The 26,760-nt window shown below is 46.8% G+C and overlaps 10 protein-coding genes, 1 non-coding gene and 1 pseudogene across 12 annotated transcripts; 6 read left to right on the top strand and 6 right to left on the bottom strand.

Annotated features, from left to right (window-relative positions):
• Positions 1 to 6: 6 nt before the first annotated feature.
• F9C07_9967 (kinase-like domain-containing protein) lies at positions 7 to 2,767 on the bottom strand (the record flags this gene model as incomplete). Its single annotated transcript, XM_071511968.1, has 8 exons — positions 2,468 to 2,767; positions 2,298 to 2,409; positions 2,018 to 2,222; positions 1,786 to 1,941; positions 1,280 to 1,734; positions 1,194 to 1,223; positions 749 to 1,133; positions 7 to 198 (listed from the first exon to the last, which is right to left on the bottom strand). Exons 2-8 carry the CDS (start codon positions 2,363 to 2,365, stop codon positions 7 to 9), a joined length of 1,491 nt encoding a protein of 496 aa, XP_071363645.1. The 5' UTR covers positions 2,366 to 2,409; positions 2,468 to 2,767.
• On the top strand, positions 430 to 502 carry F9C07_t23. The gene has a single exon. It is a non-coding gene; the product is annotated as a tRNA-Phe (tRNA).
• Positions 507 to 590, top strand: F9C07_t24 (annotated as a pseudogene). The gene has a single exon. The product of its transcript is annotated as a tRNA-OTHER (tRNA).
• Positions 2,768 to 6,144: 3,377 nt separating the features above from the next.
• Positions 6,145 to 12,672, bottom strand: F9C07_2277135 (SNF2 family N-terminal domain-containing protein). Its single transcript, XM_041289402.2, has 3 exons — positions 12,543 to 12,672; positions 9,249 to 12,441; positions 6,145 to 9,183 (listed from the first exon to the last, which is right to left on the bottom strand). The coding sequence occupies exons 2-3, from the start codon at positions 12,300 to 12,302 to the stop codon at positions 8,758 to 8,760; spliced, it is 3,480 nt and encodes a 1,159-aa protein (XP_041142388.2). The 5' UTR covers positions 12,303 to 12,441; positions 12,543 to 12,672; the 3' UTR covers positions 6,145 to 8,757.
• F9C07_2225359 (uncharacterized protein) lies at positions 7,660 to 8,178 on the bottom strand (the record flags this gene model as incomplete). The annotated part of the gene is made up of 1 exon (XM_071509763.1): positions 7,660 to 8,178. One exon carries the CDS (start codon positions 8,176 to 8,178, stop codon positions 7,660 to 7,662), a length of 519 nt encoding a protein of 172 aa, XP_071363644.1.
• On the bottom strand, positions 12,673 to 14,244 carry F9C07_2277134 (putative SIR2 family histone deacetylase). Its single transcript, XM_041289401.2, has 2 exons — positions 13,730 to 14,244; positions 12,673 to 13,659 (listed from the first exon to the last, which is right to left on the bottom strand). The coding sequence occupies exons 1-2, from the start codon at positions 14,058 to 14,060 to the stop codon at positions 13,031 to 13,033; spliced, it is 960 nt and encodes a 319-aa protein (XP_041142387.1). The 5' UTR covers positions 14,061 to 14,244; the 3' UTR covers positions 12,673 to 13,030.
• F9C07_2277133 (putative flavin-nucleotide-binding protein) lies at positions 14,245 to 15,968 on the bottom strand. The gene is made up of 2 exons (XM_041289397.2): positions 15,599 to 15,968; positions 14,245 to 15,543 (listed from the first exon to the last, which is right to left on the bottom strand). Exons 1-2 carry the CDS (start codon positions 15,660 to 15,662, stop codon positions 14,807 to 14,809), a joined length of 801 nt encoding a protein of 266 aa, XP_041142386.2. The 5' UTR covers positions 15,663 to 15,968; the 3' UTR covers positions 14,245 to 14,806.
• On the top strand, positions 15,969 to 18,374 carry F9C07_2126878 (putative Xaa-Pro aminopeptidase). Its single transcript, XM_041289392.2, has 11 exons — positions 15,969 to 16,318; positions 16,389 to 16,553; positions 16,616 to 16,648; positions 16,699 to 16,826; positions 16,885 to 17,277; positions 17,326 to 17,369; positions 17,426 to 17,459; positions 17,512 to 17,733; positions 17,787 to 17,905; positions 17,961 to 18,087; positions 18,197 to 18,374. The coding sequence occupies exons 1-11, from the start codon at positions 16,114 to 16,116 to the stop codon at positions 18,224 to 18,226; spliced, it is 1,500 nt and encodes a 499-aa protein (XP_041142385.1). The 5' UTR covers positions 15,969 to 16,113; the 3' UTR covers positions 18,227 to 18,374.
• Positions 18,375 to 18,923: 549 nt separating this feature from the next.
• F9C07_2277131 (uncharacterized protein) lies at positions 18,924 to 19,953 on the top strand (the record flags this gene model as incomplete). Its single annotated transcript, XM_071510229.1, has 3 exons — positions 18,924 to 19,164; positions 19,341 to 19,420; positions 19,522 to 19,953. The coding sequence occupies 3 exons, from the start codon at positions 18,924 to 18,926 to the stop codon at positions 19,588 to 19,590; spliced, it is 390 nt and encodes a 129-aa protein (XP_071363643.1). The 3' UTR covers positions 19,591 to 19,953.
• Positions 19,954 to 20,019: 66 nt separating this feature from the next.
• F9C07_1197641 (protein kinase essential for the initiation of DNA replication) lies at positions 20,020 to 23,327 on the top strand. The gene is made up of 3 exons (XM_041289391.2): positions 20,020 to 20,854; positions 20,993 to 22,369; positions 22,424 to 23,327. The coding sequence occupies exons 1-3, from the start codon at positions 20,339 to 20,341 to the stop codon at positions 22,538 to 22,540; spliced, it is 2,010 nt and encodes a 669-aa protein (XP_041142384.1). The 5' UTR covers positions 20,020 to 20,338; the 3' UTR covers positions 22,541 to 23,327.
• Positions 23,328 to 24,114: 787 nt separating this feature from the next.
• Positions 24,115 to 25,243, top strand: F9C07_2057825 (ketopantoate hydroxymethyltransferase; the record flags this gene model as incomplete). The annotated part of the gene is made up of 2 exons (XM_041289390.1): positions 24,115 to 24,561; positions 24,626 to 25,243. 2 exons carry the CDS (start codon positions 24,115 to 24,117, stop codon positions 25,241 to 25,243), a joined length of 1,065 nt encoding a protein of 354 aa, XP_041142383.1.
• Positions 25,244 to 25,530: 287 nt separating this feature from the next.
• Positions 25,531 to 25,872, bottom strand: F9C07_2057516 (ubiquitin-like protein Atg12; the record flags this gene model as incomplete). Its single annotated transcript, XM_041289387.2, has 2 exons — positions 25,531 to 25,590; positions 25,672 to 25,872. Coding segments are annotated over 2 exons (261 nt in total), but the record flags the coding sequence as incomplete, so codon positions are not given.
• Positions 25,873 to 26,760: the final 888 nt, after the last annotated feature.

Here is a 26,760-nt window from a genome sequence, read left to right as displayed (position 1 = left end):
TCCTCCTCAGCTAATGATTTGTCTAGCTCCTTCTTTGCCCAGAACGCCTGGTTCCTGTGGCTTTGGACTCCTGTCACGGCCCTTCTTCCGGCTCAGGAAGGCTAGCATGCCGCTGTTCGAGGATTTTCCTTTGATAGAACCTGCATCATAACCTTCGGCTGGGAGGGTCGAGCTTTGATCAGCCAATTCACTCCAACTCCTTTTGCATAATGGGTCAGCAAGTTAATTTTAGATGCAAGCAATGATTTCGTGCGTTAGTGGTTTCATGACAGAACACTCTGCTAGTATTTTTGTATTCTTCTTCTTAGCTGAATAAGTTGGTTTATAACAATACTATGTACTGTTGCATAAATACTTTCTTGACTGATTGATCAGCTATTTGGTATTATTTTATTATTATTTGTTGCTAACAAACTGTATGATAAAATAGCTTGAGAAGCTCAATTGGTAGAGCGGATCACTGAAGATGATTAGGTTATAAGTTCAAGTCTTATCTCGAGCAATAAATGGGTATGCTGAAATTTGGTAACCAGGTTCCGCTTAGGACGGAATAGTTTTATACTTTACAAGTTCAAGTCTTGTTACCCATATAGTTTAGTTAATTTGTAATATACACATTTTACTTTTTTTATTTATTAACTTATAAAGTAAATAAAAATAAAAAAAAAAAAATTATTTTTTTTTTTTAATAAAGATATAATTAAGCCGGTTCCTGTTTAAAATTTTAATAATTCTAAATTAAAACTAAGCCTGCTTCCTCGAGCACCATCTGCACACCACCACCTTTGCTTGTTTTCCGTGTTGCACCCTTCGGACGACCCGGCGCAGGATTGGAGTTGGCTGGGGGAAGATGATTGGCTGCAGGGTTCGGCTGAGGATGGAATGGACGATGGAATTGTGGAGCTGGTGAAGGCGGCGGCTGTGGGTGGGAGGTCGGAGAGGTAGGAGCCTGGTTCGGGATAGAGTCTTGATGGTCTACAGTCTCGCCAAGGGGGGACGGAGTTTCGGGCTGAGTCAATCGACTCACTGACCCATCATTGTTGCGCAAGGGAGGCGAGTTTCTCGAAGAATCGGTCTGCGAGTATTGTCGCGAGTGCGTTGAGCCAGCTGGGGGAAGGCAGTCTTCAGGATTCCTGGAGAATCGTCAGTAAATGGGACGGTTCGTTCGCGCCCACAGTCTTCTTTTCACTCACTTCGTTGCTGCAATAGCTTCCGCGGCATTTCTATGACTAGTTAGCGGAATCCGCATTTCATGCGCACCATGCGCTAGACAACATACCCTTGGAAAGTCACAGTCGTGTAATCAAATGGCTCGAACATGGTTTCAATCAGACGGTGAAGCTCATCTTCCCTGATTTCCTTCGCTGTAGCGTCTTCTCTTAATTCTGCTCGTGGCTTCTGTCGGCGAGCTCTGGCCTCGAGCGGTGCCTCCTCAAGAAGCAATTCCTCCAGATCATATGTGGCGTCAAAGTTGGTTTTATCGCTAGAGGGTCTGAACACTGGCGGGATTTCCTTGTGCTCAAGCGCTACAAAATCAATTTCAGCGAAGAAAATGTGAGATATAAAACTCTCCCAACTGGAGGCACCGATCCGTTTGCTTCGGTCCTTCTCCAAGAGTGCACCCATCGCTCGCAAGCATGGAACCGAGACTGCCGGGTTAGTGACATAGTACTTCGGCTGAGCTTTTTTGATGTTTTCGCTCAATACGTCCTGGCTACGACCTTCGAATGGTCGCTTGGAGTTTTGTTAGCTTTGATCCCGGCTAAAGAACACGCTTCGACAAACCTTGTTGTAGATACACTCGTAGAATGTTACTCCCAGTGACCACCAGTCAACTTCGCAATAGTATCCGCCGCCCTCGTATACCTCGGGCGCAAGATATGCTAGGGTCCCTGATTTACTGGTGAGAGGCTTTCCAGGGCGGAAGTCCGAGGCCACATTCTGTAGTAAAGACAGTATGTTAGTTTTCCATGGTGCCGAAATGCAACGATCCAAGTCAACCAGGGGGATAACATACGAAATCAGCCAAGTGGACGTGTCCCTCAGAGTCCAGTAGCACATTGTCCGGCTTCACATCTCGATGAATAATGCCTTGCGAGTGAATATATTTCAGAGCACACCCGAGTTCGGCCATCCAAAAGCGCACCGCTTCCTCAGTAAAGCATTTTCTTGAGATATGGAATCGCAGATCACCGCCATTCATCAGATCCACCACGATATAACTTCTCAGATATCAGCAACATGGCAAAGGGTGGAGGAGGGGAATGATTGCGTGAAAAAACCGCTGCAAGACGCACATATATTCTATATCTTGGAAGCTGTATCTCAGGTTGCACAGGAATGGGTGATTCAAGTGCTCGAGCATTCTCCGTTCACGGATGATATTCCGTACACTTTCCGACCGAACCACTGCAGAAGAAATACATCAGTTGAGGCAAGATGGATAGGATCAACCTTAGGTTCGTACCTTCTTCTTTTCGGATGTATTTGAGCGCAAAAGTCAACCCGGTATCCTTTTTCTCAACGATACGGACCTTTCCAAAAGCACCTTTCCCGACCACGCGAAGTAACCGGAATTGGTTCAGGTTGACTGTTGCCCCCCCTGCGGTCAGCGTCACGAATCTAAATCAAAAACCATTGTTGTCGGTTTCAATGGACGACTGGGTAACATAAACGTACTTTCATCGGTGGAGCACACCGGCTTTCCCTGCGAATTCCCCATTGAGAAAGTTGTGTGACAACAGAGGCTAGAAAGAGTTCGTCGGAGTAACTTCAGACCACATCCCACTCGAGCCTAGTAGTTATTGTATGCGTCGGCGTAGCACAAATTCGGCTTTATGTATTCGACTGTCTGCGGAATCGGAATGATGAGACGAGAGGGAGGCGAGGCTGAGGGAACGCAATGGAAAGACGGACCGGCCGAAATGACGAGGCGAGGTGGTGAAGGGGCTGTATTAAGTAGAAAACAGACAGAGCCTAGTTAAATCAGACCTATGGTTCCCGAGACATAAGTATTAGTCCGCAAACGAAGCATCGCCAAGTTATGCAGAGGCTGCTGCGCCCGAATGATACGGGGAAACGTGGGCGGAGGGGCTCGATTTCCAGATTTGCCAGGAAACAATATTTTGCAGGTGAAACGTACCCTCAGTAAGATGCAATGGCTTCGGAATTCCAAGAGATTGTTTGAACAGACACTGCTTCCAAAGCTCGCAAGTGAAGCAGGACGTGAGTGAGGCGGAGAGAAGACAGAGGAGAGGCGACTTTGGTGGATTGAAGCAAGACGACGTGAGAGAGAGAGCGGCAGCCCCTAAAACGGAGTAGTTTGATAGTTAGTAACCTTAAAGCCTTCAGTCAGAGAAAAAGCGAACGGGCCGCATGGTTTTAGGTCGTGTTCTGTTCTTTTTCCCTAGAGTAATATTTTTTTCTTCTTATTCTTGTGAGGAGTATAATTATTATTCCTTTGAGAATTCTAATACTTTTACTTTTGACCCTTGATTGATGAGGATTAAAATTATCCGATAATATTATAAATCTACTTTTTTGTAATATGTTTCTGGAAAAGATAGAAAAACAAAAAGTTAAAAGAACTACTAGATACGGGGAATTAACATGACTAGGCTCCTCTTCTTTTCTTTTTCCTTCCTTCATTTTATTGGTTTTTTTTTTTTTTTTTTTTTTTCTTTTTCTTTTCTTTTTCTTTTCTTTTTCTTTTCTTTTTCTTTTCTTTTTGGTTCTTTATTTCTATTTCGTTTCTGACGCAGCGCAATGCAAGAAGACTAATAGTTCAAAGGGACGGAAAGGAATACGATCCGAAAATCAAATGGGGCCGAGGGCCAGGATTAAGCTATGGCTTAGCCTGCTCAAAAAAGTCCAATGAAAGTGTGGCAAAAATTTCCCAGGAGAAGGCGGTCTGAAAAAAGAGTCGTAATGCTTGCACTCCAGAGTGGGGGTTTATTTTTTATTTTTATTTTTATTTTTTTTCTTTTTGGAGGACTATCAGAACCTCAGTCGGAGCGAAGATAAAACAGGATGGTTAAGGTGAATTGGGAAAGGAATCGCGATGCTAAAGGTCGAACTACTGGCTTAGTGGCGCCATGATGGCCAGCCAGACGTCCAGGAGAAGTGCCGCATGGGCCCACGAGGGAAACACGCCGTCGAAGGAGAAAATGGATGTGCTGGTGGAGATGGTGAAGGAGGACAAGATGACGAACTAACTAATACATGGAGGGGGAACTCCAATAGGATCGCCTTTCAGATAGGTAGCTAGCTCTATACGTACTGTTTAGTAGTAGTACTAACTGATCCTGTCCATGGCAGAGAGTTACTGCTGTACATACTCCCTTCGCTTCGCTAGACAAACGAAGTATGTCTTGGTATCTGGTTGTACAGAGATGCAAGCCAGGATCGATCTCGGTACCACCTCGTTAAGAGCAAGTACAGAGTAGAGCATCTGAAGCACCGTTGCTCTTGCGGTGATTTGGAATGGCTCACCTGACCATTGAGTAACCATCTCTCCAGCAATATTTGTTATACTTGATCACAAAGTATATAATTAATTTCTCTCGTCGCTTCGTTAATTCTCCGTGCCTTCTAGAACAAGATGAATATATTCCTAGGCGTCCTGATCATCGGCCAATATGCAGAGTGTTATCTGTTCTCCCCAAGAGAAAGATTCCTTGCCCACCATCCCAACACACCTACAACATTTCCCGACCAGCCAGGACTGACCTGTCAACTTGTTACTTAACATCCTCTCTCAAAATCCGACATGGCCGAGCACGTTGACAACCAGTCCCAAGGACTCTTGGGGAAACAAACATCTACCCAATACTATATCCCAGGCGTGGCTTTGTCTCGTGGCCGCCACGTTTTTGATGGACTGCATAAGGGCAGTCTTGCGTGTCCATTGGGAATTGAGCGCTTCTCTCCCGAGTCCACCAGAAGGAGTATAGTCGAACATGATTGCTCTTTGTCTCCGTTCACAGGAATCTGTTCCCCGAAAGCCTACCGTCGTAGGACAAAGTACTCTCAACTCCCCACGGCGATTTTTCCATTGGACCAGGCTGGGGTAATGCCGGCCGTAATGGAGGTGAGATATCCCTGTTGGTCACTAAAACATATCTTGCAGATCATTAATACTGATTTACTGAGTTCCACGAGATCCTGGCTCGCTACCCTTCTTCATTTCTTTCTTTATACTCGTACTGGTCAATAGACACAAGTGACTACGATACGTACTCGGCCAACAGTTACCGAGAGAGAGAGATGACGAATAGATGAAAATCCGCGATGTATATTAATTTATATTTATATTTATTTTAATTTTGAAGATGGTCACATATAGATAGAAAGAAACCTTAACAAACCATGGATAGACATAATACCGTGCCCTAATCCTTCCTTCCCCAATCCCGCGTCCCCAGGCCATCGATGACCCCTACACAGAAATTAAGGGAAAAGAAACCTAACACCACCAGAAGATTGTCACAAGGTAATAATATTATGATTAATTAATGAAAATAATAATAGAAGGAACGCATAGCTCCAAGGATCCGCTCTGGGATTGGAGCGGGGCCCGACAATCCCCACCACCAAAGCACCTTAGCTCTTTAGCCCATCGATGGTGGTGGATCCGCCATTCGCTCCTCATCCAGTTTCGTCTCGCCAACGGTGCAGATCCTATTTTATCTAATTTGGCAGACAAGACTAACCACCTTCGTGACGCCCACAGACGCAGGGGACCAGACAAATAAGGCTGCTTCTCCGACGCGAAGCGTCTTGGCTCTCCAGATGTCTCCAGTCCCGATTGACGACGGGTTTGAGAAAAGCGCGAGAGGGTTTGATGCTGATCATTTCAGTGTCATCTGGTGAATCGCAATTTAAAATCCTTCCTTTCGGGCTTAGTAACTTACGGAGAGGGGGCGCTTTGGGGGGGACTCTATATTTAAATCCACTAGCTTTATGCATTGATATGCATACGGAGTAGTCAGAGTGGAAGCTCATGGACATGGGATTCGTGTTACATTTCTGACGTCTCATAAGCCTCCTGATTCTCAGCCGCTGGGGAAAGATATGTAGAAGAAGTAAAAAAAAATAAAAATAAAAATAAAAAATAAAAAAAATAAAAAAAAATAAAAGAAGCGGTGACTTGTACAACGTAAGATTTGCATTCTTGTCTGATTCTAATAGGTAGTTCTTCCTATTCTAGTCGGATCTTCCTGGCTTTCTAGAATTCGGTTCCATGCATGCATCTCGCCTGCAGTAACCCTGTAAGGGGGTTTCGACGCCGATTGAACATTTCAGATCTGGTCTGGCCGCCCAAGCTGGATTGCACACCTCAGACATCTGACTAACCGACATTACAATCTACTCTCCTATCGCTAGTTTGCGAGGCGTGTCCTTGATTTCAGCCCCAATCTTCTCGTTTGTCGTCTTTTTGCTTTTTTTCTCCCCTTTGCCTTCGGAAAAGGAACCCTGAATGCCGGACTAAATAAATCCCACAACCAAACCAAACAAACCAAACTCTCCCCAGAAAAGAAAATGAGACCTATCAAACCTGAATTTACTCTGCAAGTTAATTTAGTTCAAACCCTCTAGCCTTAAACTTGGACTCTGCATCATGGTCGATCATTGACCAGTAAAGATTGGTGACTTTGGCTCTAGGTTTAGTTTTGAGTTGGAAATACTAGGTATGTGATATATCTCCTACATGATTTGGCTGTGGTATATGCGAAGTAGTCACTTCTGAGTGTACAACGATGAGATCCTTTCCAACGCTAAGAACCAAAGCGAGGACGGAGAGTACGTGGCCCGGCAATTGTTCTAAGTCACATGTAAGTACTAGACCGCTCCATGAGCAAACACTCCGATACACCAGCGCGGTTTGAGTGTTCAGATCGACAGATCAATCATGACAATAGACCACATCATACATTTCCCATTTAAACAAAATGCTTCAACAACAGCTTCTCAGAAAAACCCCAAATGAGATGACTCTCGTGTGCGGTCAAAGCCGCCCCGGTATAATCAGTCCCGCGATGTCCCTGAAGCGCATCCAGCTTTCTATAGAATCCATCCTTTGCCCTGAAAGCTCGTATGGAGAAGGTGATCTCAATGCAACAATTTCTGGCTCTGTCACGGTGACATTGGGGTGCCGAATTAGTAAGACACTGTCCACGATGTCCTTCTTCACTTCTTCGTTGCGCATGAAGGTGGAACTGCCAATTCAGGACCGGCACACTAGTCTTGACTAAGCTATACACACCTGGAAGGATGGGAAGGTTATATAGCGTGACGTATGCACGATTCCCAATAGATTGCGCATTATGATATACATTTTTTATGACACTTGAATACTAATATGTGCCAGTAAACCATATGAGGGTTTCCCTTTCTTGTCTATCAAGGCTAAGTGGCATAAGATTCTCGATCGTCTGTGGAAAAGCTATTGAGGAATTCCTTTGCGTGGATCGGCTTCTGTTCCGACGGGGTTTGAGCCAAGATATAACTGGAATTGTCCATCTCGCTGAGTCTGCGCATAGCGCGGATGACCCTGCTCTTGTAAAGCACGTCACGACCCAATTTTTTCTCTGCGGCTCTGTATAATACGCTGTTGTCATGCGATGGAAAGTTAAGAAATGTTGTATTCCATAGATGACGTCAAGAGAGAACATTTTTAACATGTCTAGCTAACTGCGCCTTATAGTTCTCTATTGCAATTCTCACTTCCGGGTCATCGCTCGGGATAGTGATTGGTTTTATGGCGATGGGTTCTCCGGTCGCGAAATCGACATTCTCGGACTGGTTCGTAACGGTGGTCTTGTTTACCAGGGAGATCCTGAGGTGGGAGAAATAGTCCGTCACCACGTCTTTGTTGAGAAAGCTCATCACACTGTATGGCACTGGAATTCCGGTAGCAGTGTAAGAGTAAGTATTTGAATGACCTCTAAGTTTATCCTGTTTCTCAGTGACAACGAAACTCTTGCCCAATCGTTGCAGGCGGATAGCGGCATATGTGCCTGCTGATCCACATCCTATGATGGCCACATCACGCCCGAGGATACCAAGTTGGTCGAATGAGAAGGGGTCGTGTTCTGAATCGGACTGAGTAACACGTGCTACTGTACCAACCAGGCACATGGCGGCGATTGATGCAAACGCTTGAGCGATGATGCGCATGATGCTTGGACCATTCCACAGAGCAATGTGTGGTTCGGAGTGCCTGTCGAACGACTGGGGCTGACATGGTCTTTGTAGACCCAGCGTGTACCTCCAATTCACATCAGTCTGCTGGTGTAAGTGGGTATGATACTTCATTCCAAAAACTAACGAGACCATCCGGAGAATTTTGAACACTTGCTTTTCCTTCTTCTTATTCTTCAGGTCGTGTATCAATGCCAATGTCCATACTTGGTTTCAGTTATTGTTCAGCCTGCTAATATTGCATCGGTTTTCAATTCGCCGACTTGGTTCGAAAGTGTTAAGGCCAAAACTCGGGACAACAATCGCTCAAAAGTTCTTCGGAGACTGGCTGTACGGATAATAAAAATGTCCATCAAAGTAGGTATATTTCCAGAAAGCACGTCTAAATCCCTTGGACGCCAAGACAAGCCCTAATAAAATCCCGATATCTTATAGCAAGACTTAAAATTGGTCAGACCCAACTACCCTATCCAATTGCTCCCCACCGTGAAATTGCCTTGTCTGTCTGACGCACCTTGTCCCGCGCCTGAAGCCATAAAAACGCTACCTGTCCATTTACCACCGTCTTCCAAAGACCGAATCTTCACCTCTGCGCCCTCCCCGTTTCTCCGGCTGCCGGTTTCGATCGCGTGAGCTGGAGTGTGATGCCTGTGTCTTCGGTTTGTCAGAAGACTGGGAATTAGAATAGTTGTTTTCATCGGCAGCGCTCAACAACCGTGTGGATTGTGTAAGGTCGATGTTGCCACGTTCCCCTGTGAAGCGTGATTCCGCATCCCGACCGAAGAGGGCCATCATGTCGTTCATGGTAAGCTTGGCCGCAGCAGTCTTGCCCTCAATGGTGACATTAGCAAGCTCGCGCTTGCGCTCCTGAAGGTCAATGATTCTCTCTTCAACAGTATCCTTTATGATAAGTTTATAGATTTTGACATCGACAGTTTGGTTTAGACGATGGACACGATCAATAGCTTGCTCCTCAACGAACTAAATAAATCAGAGTCAGTCACAACAGCAGGCATAAGGCTATTAGCATTAGGTGAAGAACATACAGGATTCCAGAACGGCTCCAAGATAACCACCCGACTGGCCGCGGTAAGGTTCAGTCCCAGCGCACCAGCTCGCAAACTGCAAAGTAAGACTCTTGTCCCACTATTGTTCCTCAATTTGTTCAGGCTGGCCTCTCGGAGGTCGTTTCGCATGCCACCATCATAACGTGCAAACCCAATGCCCGCGCGCTGAAGGAACGGTTCAATCTTGTCCAGCATTGACGTAAAGACCGAGAATACAATGAATTTGTAGTCTGAAGACTCTCGCCTGAGAATTTTCATCAGGTGTCGGATTTTTGTTGAAGGAAGCACCTGATTGTCTTCATCGCCAGGATTAAGATAGATGTCGTCTTCATCCGATTCATTAACCTGTTTTCTGGAACCCATACGGTTGCGTGTTGGCGACTCAGGACCGCCTTCATCGTCCGAGTCAGTCTCAGAGTCTTCTGAGCCGAGCCAATCGCCACCTCCTTCCGCATCTTCATCATCCGACCCTCCAGCCTTTCCAAGATCTGGTACCGTACGCTGGTCTTCGGGGACGAGCCACTCGCCATCGTCTTCTTCATCGTCGCTATCGATAACTACCTTTCTATTTCTTCGGGACCGTGCAAGTTGAGCATCTGATCGCCGGTTGGAGGGTGATTCCGTAAGGTCCACAACGTCTTGCTCTGGATAATGCTTTTTCTTGCCGCTGTGATTACCGGTGAAACTAACGTTCAGATCTGTTTCACACTCACCACATCTGCTAGCACCAGCTTTCGTCTCTTTCTGGCTTAATTCAGCTTGGCAGATGTCGCATTTCTTCGAGACAACACTGAGAGCCCCAAAGAGATCCGCCATACTGTCCAGATCATCCTGTTTCCCGGCTGCAGGTTGACTACCTGAGGTACCATTCTGCAGGAGAATATCTTTATCTTTAGCAAGGTCACTTTTCACCAAGTCTGGATGGTTACAGGACTGTCGGAGACGCAACAACAGTACCAATGCACCAGCGTAGTCGAGTTTGGAGCCGCCCATCATCTTTTCAAGGCTATTGTCGGTTCGCTGCTCGAGGCGCTTGTAGAAGTTCAGCTCACCCGGTGTGAACTCTGCCGAAACCTTGATCACCTCTCGCTTGACGATTTGGAAGCCAGATGGTTTTTTCTGCTCTCCGTCGGAAGCTGCTTCGTTAGGTTTGAGGTTGCTATTGAGCTTCAAGACATCCTTAGTGCGCCGCTTCATGAAAGCCTTCAGAACGACTTGCAAACGCTCGATCGCAAGAGCCCCGCGCCCATTGGCTAGAGGCTTAGTGATTTGTTCTTTCCAGGCTGCTAGATCGTTATAGGGTTTGATCCGGAGGAACTTGATCAAACTTTGCAACTCATCAAGATTATTTTGCATTGGAGTTCCGCTCAAGCACCATCGATACTCGGCATCTAAAGCGCAAGCAGATTGGGTTGCCTTTGCATTCCGGTTCTTAATAGTGTGGGCTTCATCCAAGATGATTCGGTACCAGTAGACGGAGAAGATGCCCGATTTCTTGTTTTTCTTGTCGATGGCACCGTGTTCAGATGTCAGAGTGCCATATGTCGTAATCACAACATCGTAATCTTCAAGATTGTCTGTCGCCTTTGTTCTAGTATTCCCATGGTAAACACATACGCGAAGTCTATGGGAAGCCTCAACCTTGTCAGCGATTTCGGACTCCCACTGTTTGATTAATGCTAATGGAGCAACAACCAAAGTAGACTTGCTCAATCCGGGAGGTAGCTTCGAATCATCTTTGCCTCCATCGCCCTCGGAGTCAATGCCACTACCATCGTCTTCCTCAGAATCAATGATGCGCCGACGCCCGTCTTCAGGTTTCCGGTTTGTGAGCATCAGGGTTATAGCTTGAACGGTCTTCCCAAGACCCATGTCGTCTGCGAGGATTCCACCCTTTGGAAGTACACCCTTGGTCTTGCTATTGCCAATTTCCTTGTCCCGCATCCAGTTCACTCCCTCTCGTTGATGGGGCAGTAACTTAACTTTCAAGCCCTCCACCGTGCCATCATCTTCGTCTTCTTCTTCTTCTTCTTCTTCTTCTTCTTCTTCTTCTTCCTCCTCCTCCTCCTCCTCGTCTTCTACTTCTTCACCATCTTCGTTTTCTGATTCAAGTTCTCCGGTGATACCGTGTTCATTGGGAGCGCTTGTTTGTCCTACTTCCCGATCGGTAGTATCCTCGCTCGATCGATCGGCCTCAGTCTCGGTCTCCGCATGGCTCGCATCATTGCCGTCCGCGCTGGACTCATTAACAGTAACCCCTTGCAATTGAGCGGCTAGATCATCTATTTCGGAGCTTTCTTTATTCTCGGTATTTTGCTTCTCGGCCTTCTTGCTTTTACCCTTATTCTTCTTATCCTTTTTCTTCTTCTTGTTCTTTGCTCTGGAATCTTGCTTTTCATCTTCGTCTTCAAAGGCTCCCTCTAGAAGAGCTTTGATGTTCTCGTTTGCCTTAGCTGTGTCAACATAACCGTTCACGTCCATCGATCCGAAACCAACATTGCGTGATCGGGAGCTGGGCGTGAAGCCGCCCTCGCCAGTCAAATCGACAAAGTTCCGCAGGTTCTTCGATGCGTTTGACACCTTAACCGCGGATGCTTTCGAAGCGAAGAAGGTTTTGGGGGCCCGTGGTGTGTTAAAGGTGAAATTTTCCGGGCGTTTGATTGAGACAACATCATTATCGACAGGGCGAGAAAACCGGGAATTGTTGTAGGCCGACGGACGAACGGGCTTAAAAGGGTCGAAGGGCTCAGCGCGCCTGGGAGTTGAGACTGCAACACCTGGTGTCGTAGGAGGCCGGTAACCATGAAAGGGTGCACCTTGTCGCTGCTGCTGTTGGGGTCTATGGTGCTCTGGTCGAGGCCTGTTCTGTTTAGGGATGTTGAAAGGGTGATTGGATTGATGGTTTTGAGGACGCCCCCCGCCTAACGGTGAGGGTTTCCCAAATTCTGGCTGATTGGAAATGTGACGGTGGGGTTGATCTTTCGGCTTCCCTGGGGTGATCGGATTCAACGGGTTTTCACTTTCTTTCGCCATCTTGAATAATTGATGGAGGGGTTTCCTCTAGGTAGGTAGTCTGCTGAGATAGTCTGAAAGTATTATGACGAAATATATGAGATGAGACAATAAGGTATACTGTTCCACTGATGTTGGGTTTCCTCATTCATTTCCAGATCTGATCGTAGGGATGGCACAATAGTTAGCATAACTCTTCAGGCCATCGTGGAGTTTCCCCACACTGTGGGGTTTTATATTAGAATGACTTCATTCACATACCGCGATTAGATCTTAGGAAATCGCCCATGCCATAACAAAGGAGCTATGATTATTTCCAAGGCTCACTGAGTGGGGGTGGGGTTGCCAGAGAAGTTGATGTTGAGGCTGCAAATGTTGTTTAGTGCCGACATGCCACATTTATCGATAGCGCTAAACTCGCTAGTTTTATTTGGGTAGAACTTTGCCCCGGCAACCAGCCACCATAACTGAGTATACCCTCATTGCCTGATTCTTTATCGAGTGTGATTCGATGACAACGCAAGTAAATCTCCTATGAAGTTTCTCGAGAAAGGTTCAAGGGCTGTAATTACATCTTAAGGACCACTTATTATTCGGTTATTCCTCTTTTTCTACTATAGTTTAACCAACCTGGGAGGGTGCTATAGTAGACAACTGTGGCTCCGAGCTTTATATATTTACGTTATCACTAGAGCATTTGAGTCTATTAGTTTAGCGGACGATCACACCGACAATCCCCATAATACCAATCAGATCTCCCCAATGATTTCCTTTAAGATTTCTGGAACGATGGTACCTGCATCGCCTTGGAAGAACCAATCACCTGGTTTTAACCCCGAAGATCCTACATCATTCCGATCCATATTGACCACCGCAACCCTAGCGCCTCTCGCCCTAGCCTTATCGACATAGCCTGCAGCAGGGTACACCCTGGAGCTTGTACCAATCACTAGTATTAAATCGATCGGACCAGACCTCATCCAGCTATCCACCATGTCGAGGGTTTGTGACGGCAAACTCTCTCCGAACCATACCACCCCTGGTCGCAAGAGTCCATCTTTGCACTCTGGGCAATGTGGAAGGACATCAGAGCTCAGCGGAGCTAGCGGAACTCGGTCATCAGAAATATCAATTTCTTCACCTTCCGGTATCCCTAATGCATTGTATATAGACGTAGAAGCTTCCTCGCCCGTCTTATCGTCCGTCGATGGCTTGGGCTCTGGAACGTTCTTCGGTATCGCGAGAGCAGGAACTATTGGATCAGTGAAATCGTTCTCACGGGAGTAACTGCAGTAGAAAGATGTGCATTTAACGGTGAAGAGGGAACCGTGGAGAAGGTGAAGTTGGGATAATGGATGCCCTGCTCGTTGTGAGAGACCTGTAGACAGATTATTTCATTAGTGACAATGCGAAGTTAGGATAGGCAGTGTAGCGAAGGTCTGGCTTACCGTCGACGTTTTGCGACAAGGTAATGAAATTTTTATTTCTTTTAGCGAGCTCTGCTAACGCATAATGCGCGCGATTCGGCTGTGCTTTCAGCGCCATATGTCTCCGATAGTTATAAAACTGCCACACAAGGTCTGGGTTGGCTTCGAATGCTTCGGGCGTCGCCAGATCAGTCGCATCGTAGGTTCGCCATAAACCCCCCGCTCCTCGAAAGGTAGGAAGCCCCGATGAGGCTGAGATGCCAGCTCCTAGAAGTGCGAGTATACGTTTACGTCCTTTTAGGTACTCCGAGAATGTCCTAAGATCAGCTGCGGGAATGGCTGACGGAGCCATAGCGGGGTCTTGATAATGACTGTTGTACCCCGCAAAAGATGGATGGGAAAGATAATAGAAACGGTAGGTCGATATAGTTATTAGTATATATTCAGGGGTGTATTTTTTTCTTATTTAAAAAAAGGGTAGAAACATGTACACGGACACTCAGGTTTGATGGGCAAAGAAAGTCCAGTATTGCAATGTTGATGTTTAAATTATGACGTTGGCCCTGTCGGTAGTGCGTGGCATTTGAACAGTAAGCTCGTTTTGAGCCCAGACTTCTTGAAATTGTATTTATGCAGGCTATACCTCCTTTCCAATAGGTTCTCATGGAATTCGTATGTAGGTGCATATTAAATAGTTCTCCATTCTTGAAGTGACCTTGATATTTGTTAAGGATTTTAAAGCGGTCTGAAATACTTTGTATATCCTGCAGAGCGGTAGTGCAACTATAGTTCGACTTGTGTTTGTCTTAGCATAAACACTCTAAACAGGATATGAAAGTTACTGTAACTCGTCCTCAGCTGCAATTATGTTTCGGGCTACTCCGTATAACGAATTAAATCAATATTACCTTTTTCAAACCTCTTCTTATTCTTATTGGAAACTACTCGCCCTGCCTGGTCGGGATAAGCTTCCAGATGCCACTTGAACAGGAAGTGTTTGTACTTTAGTAGATTCGGAGCTTCTAGCTACCATGAAACCTCATTATAGCATAACTATGATTATAAAAGCAAGAGAGGAAAGCCATAAAACCAACAAAACTAATGCTGTTCCTCAGCAGGAAGTGCAATATGAACTGCCTCCCGTGCATATCGCCGATTTTGATCATTCTTATCTGCGACAAACCGAGTGATGTAGTCAGGAACTTCTTTTACTTTGTTCGCAGGGCTTGGAACGGGATCTCCAAATGTCTCCCAAACGGGCACAACACCAGTCCAGACACGGCTGGTGACCTCATCGTTCGTTGTATCCTTCTTTTCATCCGAGACACCACCGTCTCGGATCTTGCCACTACCATCGACGACTTTGACCTTGAGAATGACAGTTGATGACATTTCTGCACGGTCTGGTGGCACCCGAGAATGCTCCCAGCGGTCGCAGAGTACTGAGTTGGTAATTAATTCCATCGCATAGAGCTTTTCGGCTTCGTCAGTCACCAATTTGGCGTATCCGTGCAATATGGCGGACCGGTAGTTATAACTGTGTGAATTTGGAGTTAAGGAAAGGATCAACCCATCCACCCTGCTGGAAGCGATACAAATGGGCAATCCATCACCGTCAGAGTCCCGAGCCAAATTCATAATCCGTGAGCTGACGTATCCATGAAGATAGCAGTCCAAGGGTTCGTCAATGCTTGCCGACGGGTAGTCGAACGAACCCATCTGTCCGATCATAGGCAGAATTGCGGGGAAAGGATCGGAGGGCCCCGGTGAAAAAGACACATGGAGTACCTGGCTCGAATTGATGATGGTATGGATTGCTTGCAAGTCATAAGTGGCTAGAAGAGTCTTAGAGTGGCCCCTAGCTGTGATCTTCAGTCATCCAAACCTTACCTCGGTGTTTGTAGCGGTTGACAGTGTTGGAAGACCGCTTGGGATATGTCAGTGTTCGCCCCATATCGTAGAATAGAATATGCGTCCTGTTTGTCTGAACTAGAGGAATACAATTCTACTTCGTGAATGATATCAGATGTGCTTCTAAGTTGCCTTCCATCTAGCGTTTGGAAAGAACTTGGGCCATGCGCCCAGATATGGCATACTCTTATAACCACACAAGCCATGTTCTTATTGTTGCACTGGTCCGAGATAAGCTGTTGCATATTATTGAACATCGCAAACTGTCTCCATACTGGGGAGGTCCATGCGGAAGGATGTCAAATTAATCGTGAATGATTGGCTGAGGACGCCGACAATATAGTATATCGCGGCCTAAGGCAGCAGGGGAGACCCACTGGAAGGGCGTCGGAGCTTCTGACCGATCGCGGGTGGGCAATAACTTTACCTGAACCAGATAAACCTGAATTCCAGGCTATCAGGGAAACAATTACTCTCAAGGCGCCTCCGTAAGCATGTCGACATGCAAATTGCTCACCCGCCAATGGCCTCGTTATCTACGTTGTCCCACGTCGCGTATATCTGTCACAAGCTTCAATCGTACGGCGTTCCAGACACGACCAGCCCTTCGTCGCGCATACGGTTCTATCTCCGCCGCGGAGCTTAAATTCGGTCAACCATTACACGAGACACACCCCCATATACTCAATCCAGGTGAACGTGTGTATATGTTATCGTCATGCTAGGACATATGCGAGGAAATAAGTGAGATATATTGACTCAGAATAAGTGACGCCCGGAATTACTGCGCTCGAGTATGCCCATCGTCGTTCACGACTCGCAAACCGACTCCCGAAACATGCTATCGCTGTGTTGAGCGCTGCGGAGGTTACATATCGCGCCTCCGGGATCTTCAATGAGTACCGGCAAGACTCCAACTTCTTCTACCTTACAGGTCCGTGGTTGTCGTATGTTTTCATTGGGAGAACGGGCACTTACTGCTTTCACGCTGAACAGGGTTTAATGAGCCCAATGCACTGGCTATAATCGGTGAGTACCCATCCGCGAATACGATAAGATCCGTGAGCTCATGAATGTAGCAAATGATGGCTCCGGAGATAACCACATTTTCCACCTCTATGTACGAGAAAAGGATCCGAAAGCTGAGCTTTGGGACGGAGCCCGGTCAGGCACGCGGGCTGCGATTGATGTCTTTAATGCCGATGAGGTAAAACATATCATACTTCCCACTCTCTTTAAGGACAGGACTAATCTTGCGACTTTAGACAGGTGATATAGAACGCATTGGAGATATACTCCCTCGCATTCTGTCTGATGCTACGGAGATCTATACAGACATCCCAGCCTTTAACCCAGGCAGATCGTCCTTGCATCGGTATCTTTACGGACCCACCGGCACATCTGAACAGCTGAAGAAGGTCGTGGACCATAGTAAGGTCAGGCCTTTACGACACATCTTGAATGACATGAGGGTGTTCAAGAGCGAGGACGAGGTCGTGCAAATGCGTCGAGTAGGGCAAGCTTCGGGAAGAGCTTTCACTGAATCCATGCGACAGACATTCACTAAAGAGAAGGATTTGATGTCCTTTCTGGAATATAATTTCAAAGTGAAGGGCTGCGACACAAGTGCCTTTGTGCCTGTTGTTGCGGGCGGTTCTGTATGTGTTGTATTACAACTAAACCGAACAGAGGCTAACACGTCACAGAATGCTTTGAGCATCCATTACACGAGGAATGATGACGTCTTGAGGTACTGAATCTTCATCTTTCGGCAATCAAAATTTAGGCTAATATATGATCATTCAGGGATGGAGATATGGTATTGGTCGATGGGGGTGGAGTACGTGCATGAAAGTTCCTGTGGACTGCTACCCCTACTTACCACTTGATAGGAAACGGGCACTTACGTCTCTGACATCACGAGGACTTGGCCCGTTAATGGCAAATTCTCCGACCCTCAGCGGGACTTATACAATGCAGTTTTAAATGTGCAACGCACCTGCGTGTCCCTTTGCAGGGAGAGTGCAAACGTTTCCTTGGACAAATTGCACACAATCGCAGAAAATGGCCTTCGAGATCAACTCCAACAGCTCGGTTTTGATGTTTCAGGGAATGTAAGATCACCCTTTGCTTTTGTTTCACCTAACATCGATATTGACGTCCATAGGCGATGGGCGTCTTGTTCCCTCATCATTTGGGTCACTACGTAGGACTGGACGTCCATGATTGCCCCGGTTATTCTCGAGGGTATAATTTGAAGGCGGGACAATGCATTACTGTGGAGCCGTAAGTCATGACCCAAGCAACTGTCCTCTTTAGTCTTTAAGCTAATACAACCAAGCGGTATCTACGTCCCGGACAGTGACCGATGGCCGGAAAAGTTCCGGGGCATTGGAATCCGTATTGAAGATAGCGTGTGCGTTGGGGACGACAGTCCTATTGTGTTAACTACCGAGGCAGTTAAAGAGGTAAGATCCCTTGTCTCTATCAAGAATTCTGTGTTTGTGCCTCCTTATGGATTGAATTGCTGGACAAATGCGAATCCTATGCACAACGAGCTAACATTGCATGCTGTAGGTCGACGATATCGAGGCTCTTCGAGGATAAAGCAAGGAGTGCACGAGATAGATACCCACTGTATATGAATGTACTATTATCTAAATATCAGCTCCCCGCGCGGCCGCTAGCTAAAATTTGTATTCACTTGAATGCCATGATATCATCTGGCTCAGCTTGTAGCCCTCAATAATTATCCTAAAAATTATCTAGACTTTCTCCGACGTAACCCCTGAAGCGCTATTGAATATATCATAATAGAGCGGCCAAAACAATCTCTAAAAAATAGGACTAATCTATTATGGATTCCGGATTCAGCTGTATCGCGGAATATATGAGACCCAGGCGGCCAGGGTTCTTTCAATTTTGAGAACCTCGTTTTGATCCAGGTTATAAACTATGTATGTCCAGTCCGCATATGGGCAGAAGGTCTTCAACTTCACCATAGCAGAAGAGATCTCCAATACAAAACTCGAGTTTTGTATGAATCGACCAATATTTCTTCTAATGTTACTTGATACCAGGCTAATGTACCAATTTTATAGTTCTGAGAACAAGAAATTGACTGCGTCATTAACTGGGCATACCTTATGTTTGGCAATGCACGCACAACGTCAGTCGATTGGGAGATATTAATGCTAGTTACTAGAAGGAGAAGTAAGCCAGATCTTCTCAGACTCTTTCTCAACCCCCCTCGAAGCAGGGTCACGAGGACTGCGTTTAGAATGGTGTCCTGCACCTCAATGAAATGTGGTTTACTGAGTCGGCTCTTCCCACCCTTGACAAAGGATATCCTATAGGGGATGAGACAGTTCACACAAGACGACCCCAAATCTTAGTTCATCTATCGCCACAGAAATATGCCGAGAATTACATAAATGCTAAAGTCAATGCCGGGATGATCTGCCCGTCCTGGTATGTGTCTCCCTTGACTGAGTATATAGCCGCAGCTAATGAAGAACGCTGGAGAGATTTTGTCCAGATGAATCGTTGGTTGCGCAGCCCATAAAGCCGGTTTTGCAACATATGAGCTACTGGACAGATCAATTGGTTTCTTATCCGAAACCGTCCTCTCTTCTACTGAAAACGTGGGACTGAAAACCTGAGTTGGAAAGATATATATTCAGAGATGACCTTCTTTATGACAAGCGGCCACGGTGTTTAGCCTCTGAAGTCACTGGTCCTGAGGACAATAGAACTGTGACCACCTCCCTCGAAGACCACATCCAAAAGCTCATGATCAAGGTGTGCCAATATATTTCAACGGAGCCCCTTTAGCGAGACCCCGTTGTTCAGGAACAGGTTTCTATCGTCATGGGATGATAATGTGCGGACATGGCTGACAGCACTCCTGCAGTTGCCTCGCCCTACCGAGAAGAAAATGGTATCTACAGGCGATGTCTCCGTTGAAGTGATGGTGCGGAGTAGATTACATGCATATATTTGAGCAGAAGAACTGGGCGGGGATCGTCAAAATGGTTCTAGAGGTAAGGTTCGAAACCCCTCCGAAAGATTACGATGTGATACGTCGAACAACACAAAGGAATGAGATCACCACTTCAGATCGTAAGTTCGTTGAGACAAAATCAGAGACAATGGTATGTATTTGTTTCGGGTTTGAGAGAGGCAGAAGAATATAATCTTTGAGAAAGAGCGCGTTAAGAAGAGGACTGGAGAATGTTCTGTTTTGTATAAATGAAAATTGAATAGATGCGAATACTGGGTCGTACTAGTACTTGGGTGATGCCTCGCGCGACGCCAGTGTTGGTTGTTGTCCGGCGCACTTCCCGCAAAGCCAAAACAAACTGCCCGTACCGTACGGGCTCCACTAACTCTCCCTGACACGCTTAGTCTTCTTCCACTTCCATCACTTACAGCCTCTTTTCACCTCGAACCTCCACTCCACTCTCCCATGTCCCTTTGACCTGACTATACCTGTCAGTCACCTCCTCTCAGAGGAAACAGGTCTGCGTCTTGTCTTGACCTTTAACTACCACGCTCCCTACCTCATTGCCAACTTATCGCGTGTGAACAATGGCGTCTTTGTGATTTAACCTTCGAGACGTGTAGTACATCGCGTGCTCGGCCTGGAGTACCCCTCTTTTGCAGGCGTCTTCACCAACAGCTAACCAACTATTACTCTGCTTTGTGTATTGTTACCATATGGCAGCAGTATTCATACCCCCTTCACCTCGGACCTCCCTGAACATGTCGACTCGCCGACCACTCGCAAACGTGCCGAATGCTACTAACTCCCCCCATAGGGCAGGCCTCGTGCCTGCCAAACGCCCTCGAACCACAAATGCACCCGTCGATATCCCTTACGGCCAGCCACCGCCCAAAAAGCAAGTGATTGACGGGGCAGAAGGCGACAGTCGGTCACCAACCCGTACCAGACCTGCTACTTTCCAGAACGCAGACTCCAAGCTCTTCACACGTCGTACGAATAATGCCCAGCCAAGTGCTTTTGAGAAGAAACTGGTCGCTGTGAGGGATAAAGAAAGACAATCCCAGCTTAGAGGGACTAGACATGAAAGACCATCGGCGGAAACCATCGATTCTATACGGCAATGGCAGAGGCATTATCGGAAGGCTTTCCCCCAGTTCGTCTTCTATTTCGACAGTATTCCAGAGGATCTGCGCAGCAAATGCTCGCGACAAGTTCTTGCATTGGGAGCTGTAAGTCGATTTAGGATGTTCCCCGGGCATAGTGGCTAGGCATTGGACTACACTCACGAGAGGGAATGTCCTAAGGCCGTCACTGGACCCAATCACCTTGTCTACGGTTGTTTTCATAATGCTAACAAGAGTACGTAGCATGAGGAGAAATTCTTCTCGCGTTTAGTAACACATGTTGTCACGTCGCGCCCTATCCCTCCGGAAACCGACGTGGCGAGCCCGGCGGAGGTCAATACGGAATCGGTCGACCAAGCTGCTGCAGATGGCACTCTGCAGACGGTTAACCCGTCATTACTTGAGAAAAATCCTGATGGGCACCTACATATGTCACTCAAGAATGACGTGCGGCGTGAGCAGAGCAATATGGATGTCTTATATAGGGCTCGTCAGATGGGAATGAAAATATGGGCTATTGAGAAACTTCAACGGATGATCGCCACGATCAATGATGGTGACATTGGTGGCCATAGTGGCCATTCGACCCGAAACAGCCATGTCGGCGGTGGGCATTCTAGGGGTAGAGGCGAGGCAGACCTTTCACAAGTTCTTCAGAATGAGCTTAACGGCTCTTCTGACCGTAACCCCCTCTCTGTATTGAAGGATTTGGTCATGTTCAAAGGCCCATTTGTCTATGTTCATGACATGGATGAGAAGACCAGGCCTGTTATGGTTCGCGAGTACCCGAAAGTTGTAAGACGACAAGACGGTATTTGGCCACAATTCAGAAGTGCACCGCTGGGGAAATGTCCCTTTATCGATGAACCTCCTACAAAGAAGGAGTTGGAAAGGCAGCGGGCGCGTCAACAAGAGAAGAAAAAGGCTGCTTCAAAGGCTGCCCCTACCCAAGAGGCTCAGGTTCCAAGAACAAATGTTCCCGAATATGCCATTGAGAAAGCAGCTGATCGCGCACCTAAAAAAGAGTATAGCCCTCAAGATGTTGATGAGGAGGCTGTATCTCAGCGTAGACAGCCAGAATTACAGGAGATGCAGCCAACCCGACCGTTATCCCCGAAGAAAAGCTCTGAAAGCTTTGTTCCTCCGCAACTCAATTGTGGCGAGCGATTCTATACTGGTGGTCGCGAACCCGCGGCGTCAGGTATGCAACCATCGAACATCACTTCTGCTATCCGTTCCCAGATGGTGTCCTCTACTGCCGCGGCGCCTGGTGCAAAAGCTGGCATAAGCAAAGAGGTCCATGAGCTAAAGAGAAAAGTCCTCGAAAAGAGCAATGGGGGATACTCTACTGGCACGGGCCCTTCATCGTACCGGGCTACAGATGCTACAGCGGCGCTGAAGATGACGAAGAGTCAAGGCAATCGGCAGAGCAGGTTAGACCCGCCTGAGAAGCTCGGGAACGTCATTGAAGAGGAAACCACCCAATCGGAGAGCAATGATGCTGGAAAACGGCGAAACAGCATACGAAAAGGTACCTGTCAAAAGAAGAAGGAGAGAAGGAGAGACCCGAAACCAGGCTATTGTGAAAATTGCAGGGATAAGTTTGACGATTTCGAAGAGGTGAGCCGCTAATATAGAGGGTGAATGGAAGCAAGGTATTAACTTCTGTTGCAGCATGTTATGACAAGAAAACACCGCAAGTTCGCGACCAACAGCGCAAACTGGGCAGAACTAGACTCGCTACTCTTCCAGCTACAACGCCCAGTCAAGGATGAATATGAGTACGTTTAGCATAATATTCACTGTGCTCAGGCTTCTTCAGACCGAAACGAAGTATGCGTACAAAGCAACCCTGCTGGGTACTCGGCCACGTTCAATCCGCTTCTTGCATTCTTATCTTGGTTCTGTGACACTCAATAATGATGATTATGCGGAAATCCCCGTGCGGGCTTGGAAGGTCGAGTCTCGGTAGTAGTGGCGTATATGCAATTTGCCCTCGTATCCTTGCTCTTGGGGGTAGCGATTGCCTTTGGCTGCCCTTGGCTCCACGTCACTCATTCTCCATTTTTACACCTATACTGGGTTTCTTTCTCTATCAGCATTTTTCTTCAACTTTCTGCCTACTGTACCTTATTGTCGATTGCATTATTCACTTGGCCGGCGTCCTTGATTGTCGCCTGCATTATCCTTGTCGTCCTATGGACTTGATGACGAACGACAGCTAACGGCCTTGCCAGCTACCCTTCTGGAAACCATGACAACAAGGGGTAAACAAAGGAAAAACAAAAAAAAAGAAAACAAAATTTCTTTTCTACGGGAGTGACTGGCGTGGTGATAGGTGACACGGAGTTTCTTTTTGAAAGCATTCACCATTCAGTACATGTATCGCATTGAGAGACCTTATGCTGTCTCGAAAGGAAATATTGCATTGGTATTCATTTGGTTCATTAATTTTTCGAACCCTCTTCTCTATACACCCTTTTCCTTTGTTCGTTTGTTGATTAAACTCATGGGTGGATGTGTTCATAGGGTTGCATGACTTAAGGCTCGAATGCCCTGGGTTGGGGTGGAGTTTTCCTTTCTCGTGAGTATTGTTAGCTGGCATAGCCTAATACTTCTATTTAGCGCTCGACCAAGCTAGACCGGACCAATAATGTTGGACTTATGTGGTCCTCAGGTCCATGAATAAAATTACATTCTATTCAAGTTGATATCTTAAGACTTGCGTACATTTTGTAGTTCGAAGATCACATAACATCAAAACCCTATCCGAACAGCCTCGGCCTCCCGTGAAGCTCGGCCCGGAAGAAGTTGATTGTCCGGCGGAAGAACAAACGGAGTCTGCACGTCACCAACCAATCGGCACTGAGAATACGTCACCGAGCTTGATAAAGACCCAACGAAAACTTAACCGTAGCCCTAACATCCGGCAGAAAGGAACAAATCTGGGGATTCTGCGGACTACGCTGCATAAACCAGCACGTCTGTCTTTATATAAACTGCGAACCTCGGTGAAAGGGACCGCTGTAGAGGGATGTAAACATTCACATTGAAGCCTTTTCATGACTCTAATTGATCATTGATCTGCTACTTTCCAGTACAGTAGTACATACATGATACGCCATACATAGAGTGGAGGCAAATTTCATTGTTTTTTTATAGTAACCCTTCTAACGGGTAGTGACGCCACTCTTCTTCCGTTCAGTCCTCTCATACACTCAATTGGCTTTGACTTTGCCGCTTTTGGATCCTTGGGTTTTTTGCCTCTTGTGAAACAACCTCGATCTTGGACCTCCGCCCCTGTGTCTGTCTTCCGTCTTCAATTGACACATCGGTTTTTGCTTGTACAAATATTACTTGCTACCATGGCGTCTTCTAGAGCTGCAGCTCAATTGATGCTGCCGTTGCGGTCTGTCTCTAGGAGTATTGTATCTCGCTCAACGCATATTTCTATGATTAAGCCTTTTTTAGCCGTTGTGAACAGTTCGATAAGTCGTGGGCCGGCGCAATGTGCACATTCAGTTCGACACAGTTCTCATTCGCCGATGGGGGCTACGACGACGAATCCCAGGAAGAAGGTGACTTTGCAGACATTACGGAATCTACACAAGAAAGGAGAGCCGATCACCATGCTTACTGCCCATGATTTTCCGAGTGGGCATATTGCGGAGGCTGCTGGAATGGAGATGATTTTGGTTGGGGATAGCTTGGCTATGGTAGCACTGGGTATGGAGGATACTAGTGAGGTGGTTATGGAAGAGATGCTGCTGCATTGCAGGAGCGTGGCGCGGGCTTCTAAGAGTGCTTTTACGGTTCGTGGTTTGGGATATTCCCACTAAGGCTTGGCTATCGACTGACGGTTGTGTGACTCTACAGATTGCTGATCTTCCCATGGGCTCTTATGAGGTGTCGCCAGAGCAGGGTCTTCAATCGGCTATTCGGATTATTAAGGAGGGGCGTATGCAGGGTATCAAACTTGAAGGGGGTGCGGAGATGGCGCCGACGATCAAACGCATCACGCAGGCTGGAATCCCTGTTGTCGGTCACATTGGTCTCACTCCTCAACGCCAGAATGCACTTGGAGGTTTCAGAGTTCAAGGAAAATCTACCGCCGGGGCTCTCAAACTGCTGAAAGATGCCATGGCTGTGCAGGAAGCAGGCGCTTTCATGATGGTTCTAGAGGCTGTGCCTGCTGAAATTGCTGCAATTATTACAAAGAAGCTTCGCGTCCCAACAATTGGCATTGGTGCCGGCAATGGCTGCTCCGGACAGGTTCTTGTTCAGATTGACATGACCGGCAATTTCCCTCCTGGCCGATTCCTTCCCAAGTTCGTTAAAAGGTACGCCGACGTCTGGGGTGAAGCATTTAAAGGTATCCAGCAATATCGTGAGGAAGTGAAATCCCGGGTGTACCCTTCGGAAGAGTACACTTATCCCATCCCCAAGGAGGAGCTGGCGGAGTTTGAAAAAGTGGTTGACAAGCTGGATCAGTAAACCATGATCCTATCTTCCTTCTCGTCTACTTTTGGATTATGTTCTCGCATTTGTTCCTCATGTTGAAGCATGCTAGCTTGCATTTCTCATGTCCGGCATGGTTTTAGTGATACCTCATCAATATTGTCATGATTGTTTGGTTGTGGGAGAACCCAGCTGGCTGTTCTCTATGTTCTCGCTCAATCTTTGAAGAGCCTCAATACCAGCCAGCTTTCCTTTGCATCATTTTGTTCGTTGGATTGGATATATCTGTAATCCAATATATTGGTAAGGGCCATCATAAGTCGTCACCCAAACGCAGGCGTCATGGAGTATGAGACAATCAATTGATCATCAACCTTAAAGCACTATACAAACCAAGTTAATCCAACAGCAAAGATATCGCAGGTAAAAATCACGATTCAAAGCAAAGAACATCGTATACTTACTCTCCACAAGCCCCCGACACCCTCATCCAGCCCCGGCGCAAAGACGCTATTGACATAACAGAAAACAGAATCCGTCTCTTTGCAATCTAATTTCTTTCTGAGGAACTTGACGACAGTCTCAAATTTCTGGGAGGCACTGATTTTGAAAACCTTGTTTTTCAGTATGGGCGCTGAAGCCAGAGGTTGGAAGCGGACTGTAACTATTAAGAGTGTTAGAAGTGGCAAAACTCGTTTATAAGGCCTAGGTATAGCGGAAGGTAGAAATTACAAAAAGACAGGAAGGACCAAATATCATAAGATTATTGTTTACAGAAAGAGAATTATGTTTATCAACTGGTCTACGCTTACCTTTCCCCTTATCAACGGCCTCGGCATCTGCCAGCGCTTGATGGGCATCACGCGGTAGGCTGGTTAACACCACCGAAGCGGACATGGTCAGGGGCATATCCGCCCCATGTTCATCATCTGGAATGGGAGCATTCTTATTATTGGATGTAGAGTCTGAGCTTTGCTTCCGACTGGCGGGTCGATGGCTCAGACTCGCCCGCGAACCGGCGGACAAATTCTGGGTCGGTCTCGGGGAGTCCTGAGAGGGGTGTTGCGGAGATGAGGGGTCCATTTTGATGAAAGGCTAATGACAAGGACGGACCACAGATCGTATTGATTAGTGGAGTCTTCCGGTGTTAAAACGGGTAGGATACGGAAGGGGAGAGTGAGATAGAAGGCGATACAGTAGTAGTAGCGGTGACGGCGATAAATGTTGGTGTTGTCTCCAATGGGGACCCAAATGACGTCGGACGCCTCAGGCAATTATCACTCGGATCGGTCCAATTAAAGCACGACGGCGGTGATGTCCTGCGGAGTCAACCCTAAAGGAGATCCATCGGCTGTTTCGCCGTCTGCAGATCACTAGCTGGATTCCCTTCAATAATACTGTAACTCAGTGCTACTAGTGCTTTTTGGTATACGCTATTCATTTCTACCATGGATAAGTCTGATTTGGATTGGCTTTCCAACCAATACAGTCTACAGTCCAAACAGGTACTGTAGTATCATGACAGTGCCCCGAGTTGGATAGTAATTGGACTT

Source organism: Aspergillus flavus, chromosome 2, assembly GCF_009017415.1.
Source record: "Aspergillus flavus chromosome 2, complete sequence".
Classification (NCBI taxonomy): Eukaryota; Fungi; Ascomycota; class Eurotiomycetes; order Eurotiales; family Aspergillaceae; genus Aspergillus; species Aspergillus flavus.
Note: the sequence above shows the minus strand (reverse complement) of the source record. Positions and strands in the feature narration are given on the sequence as shown.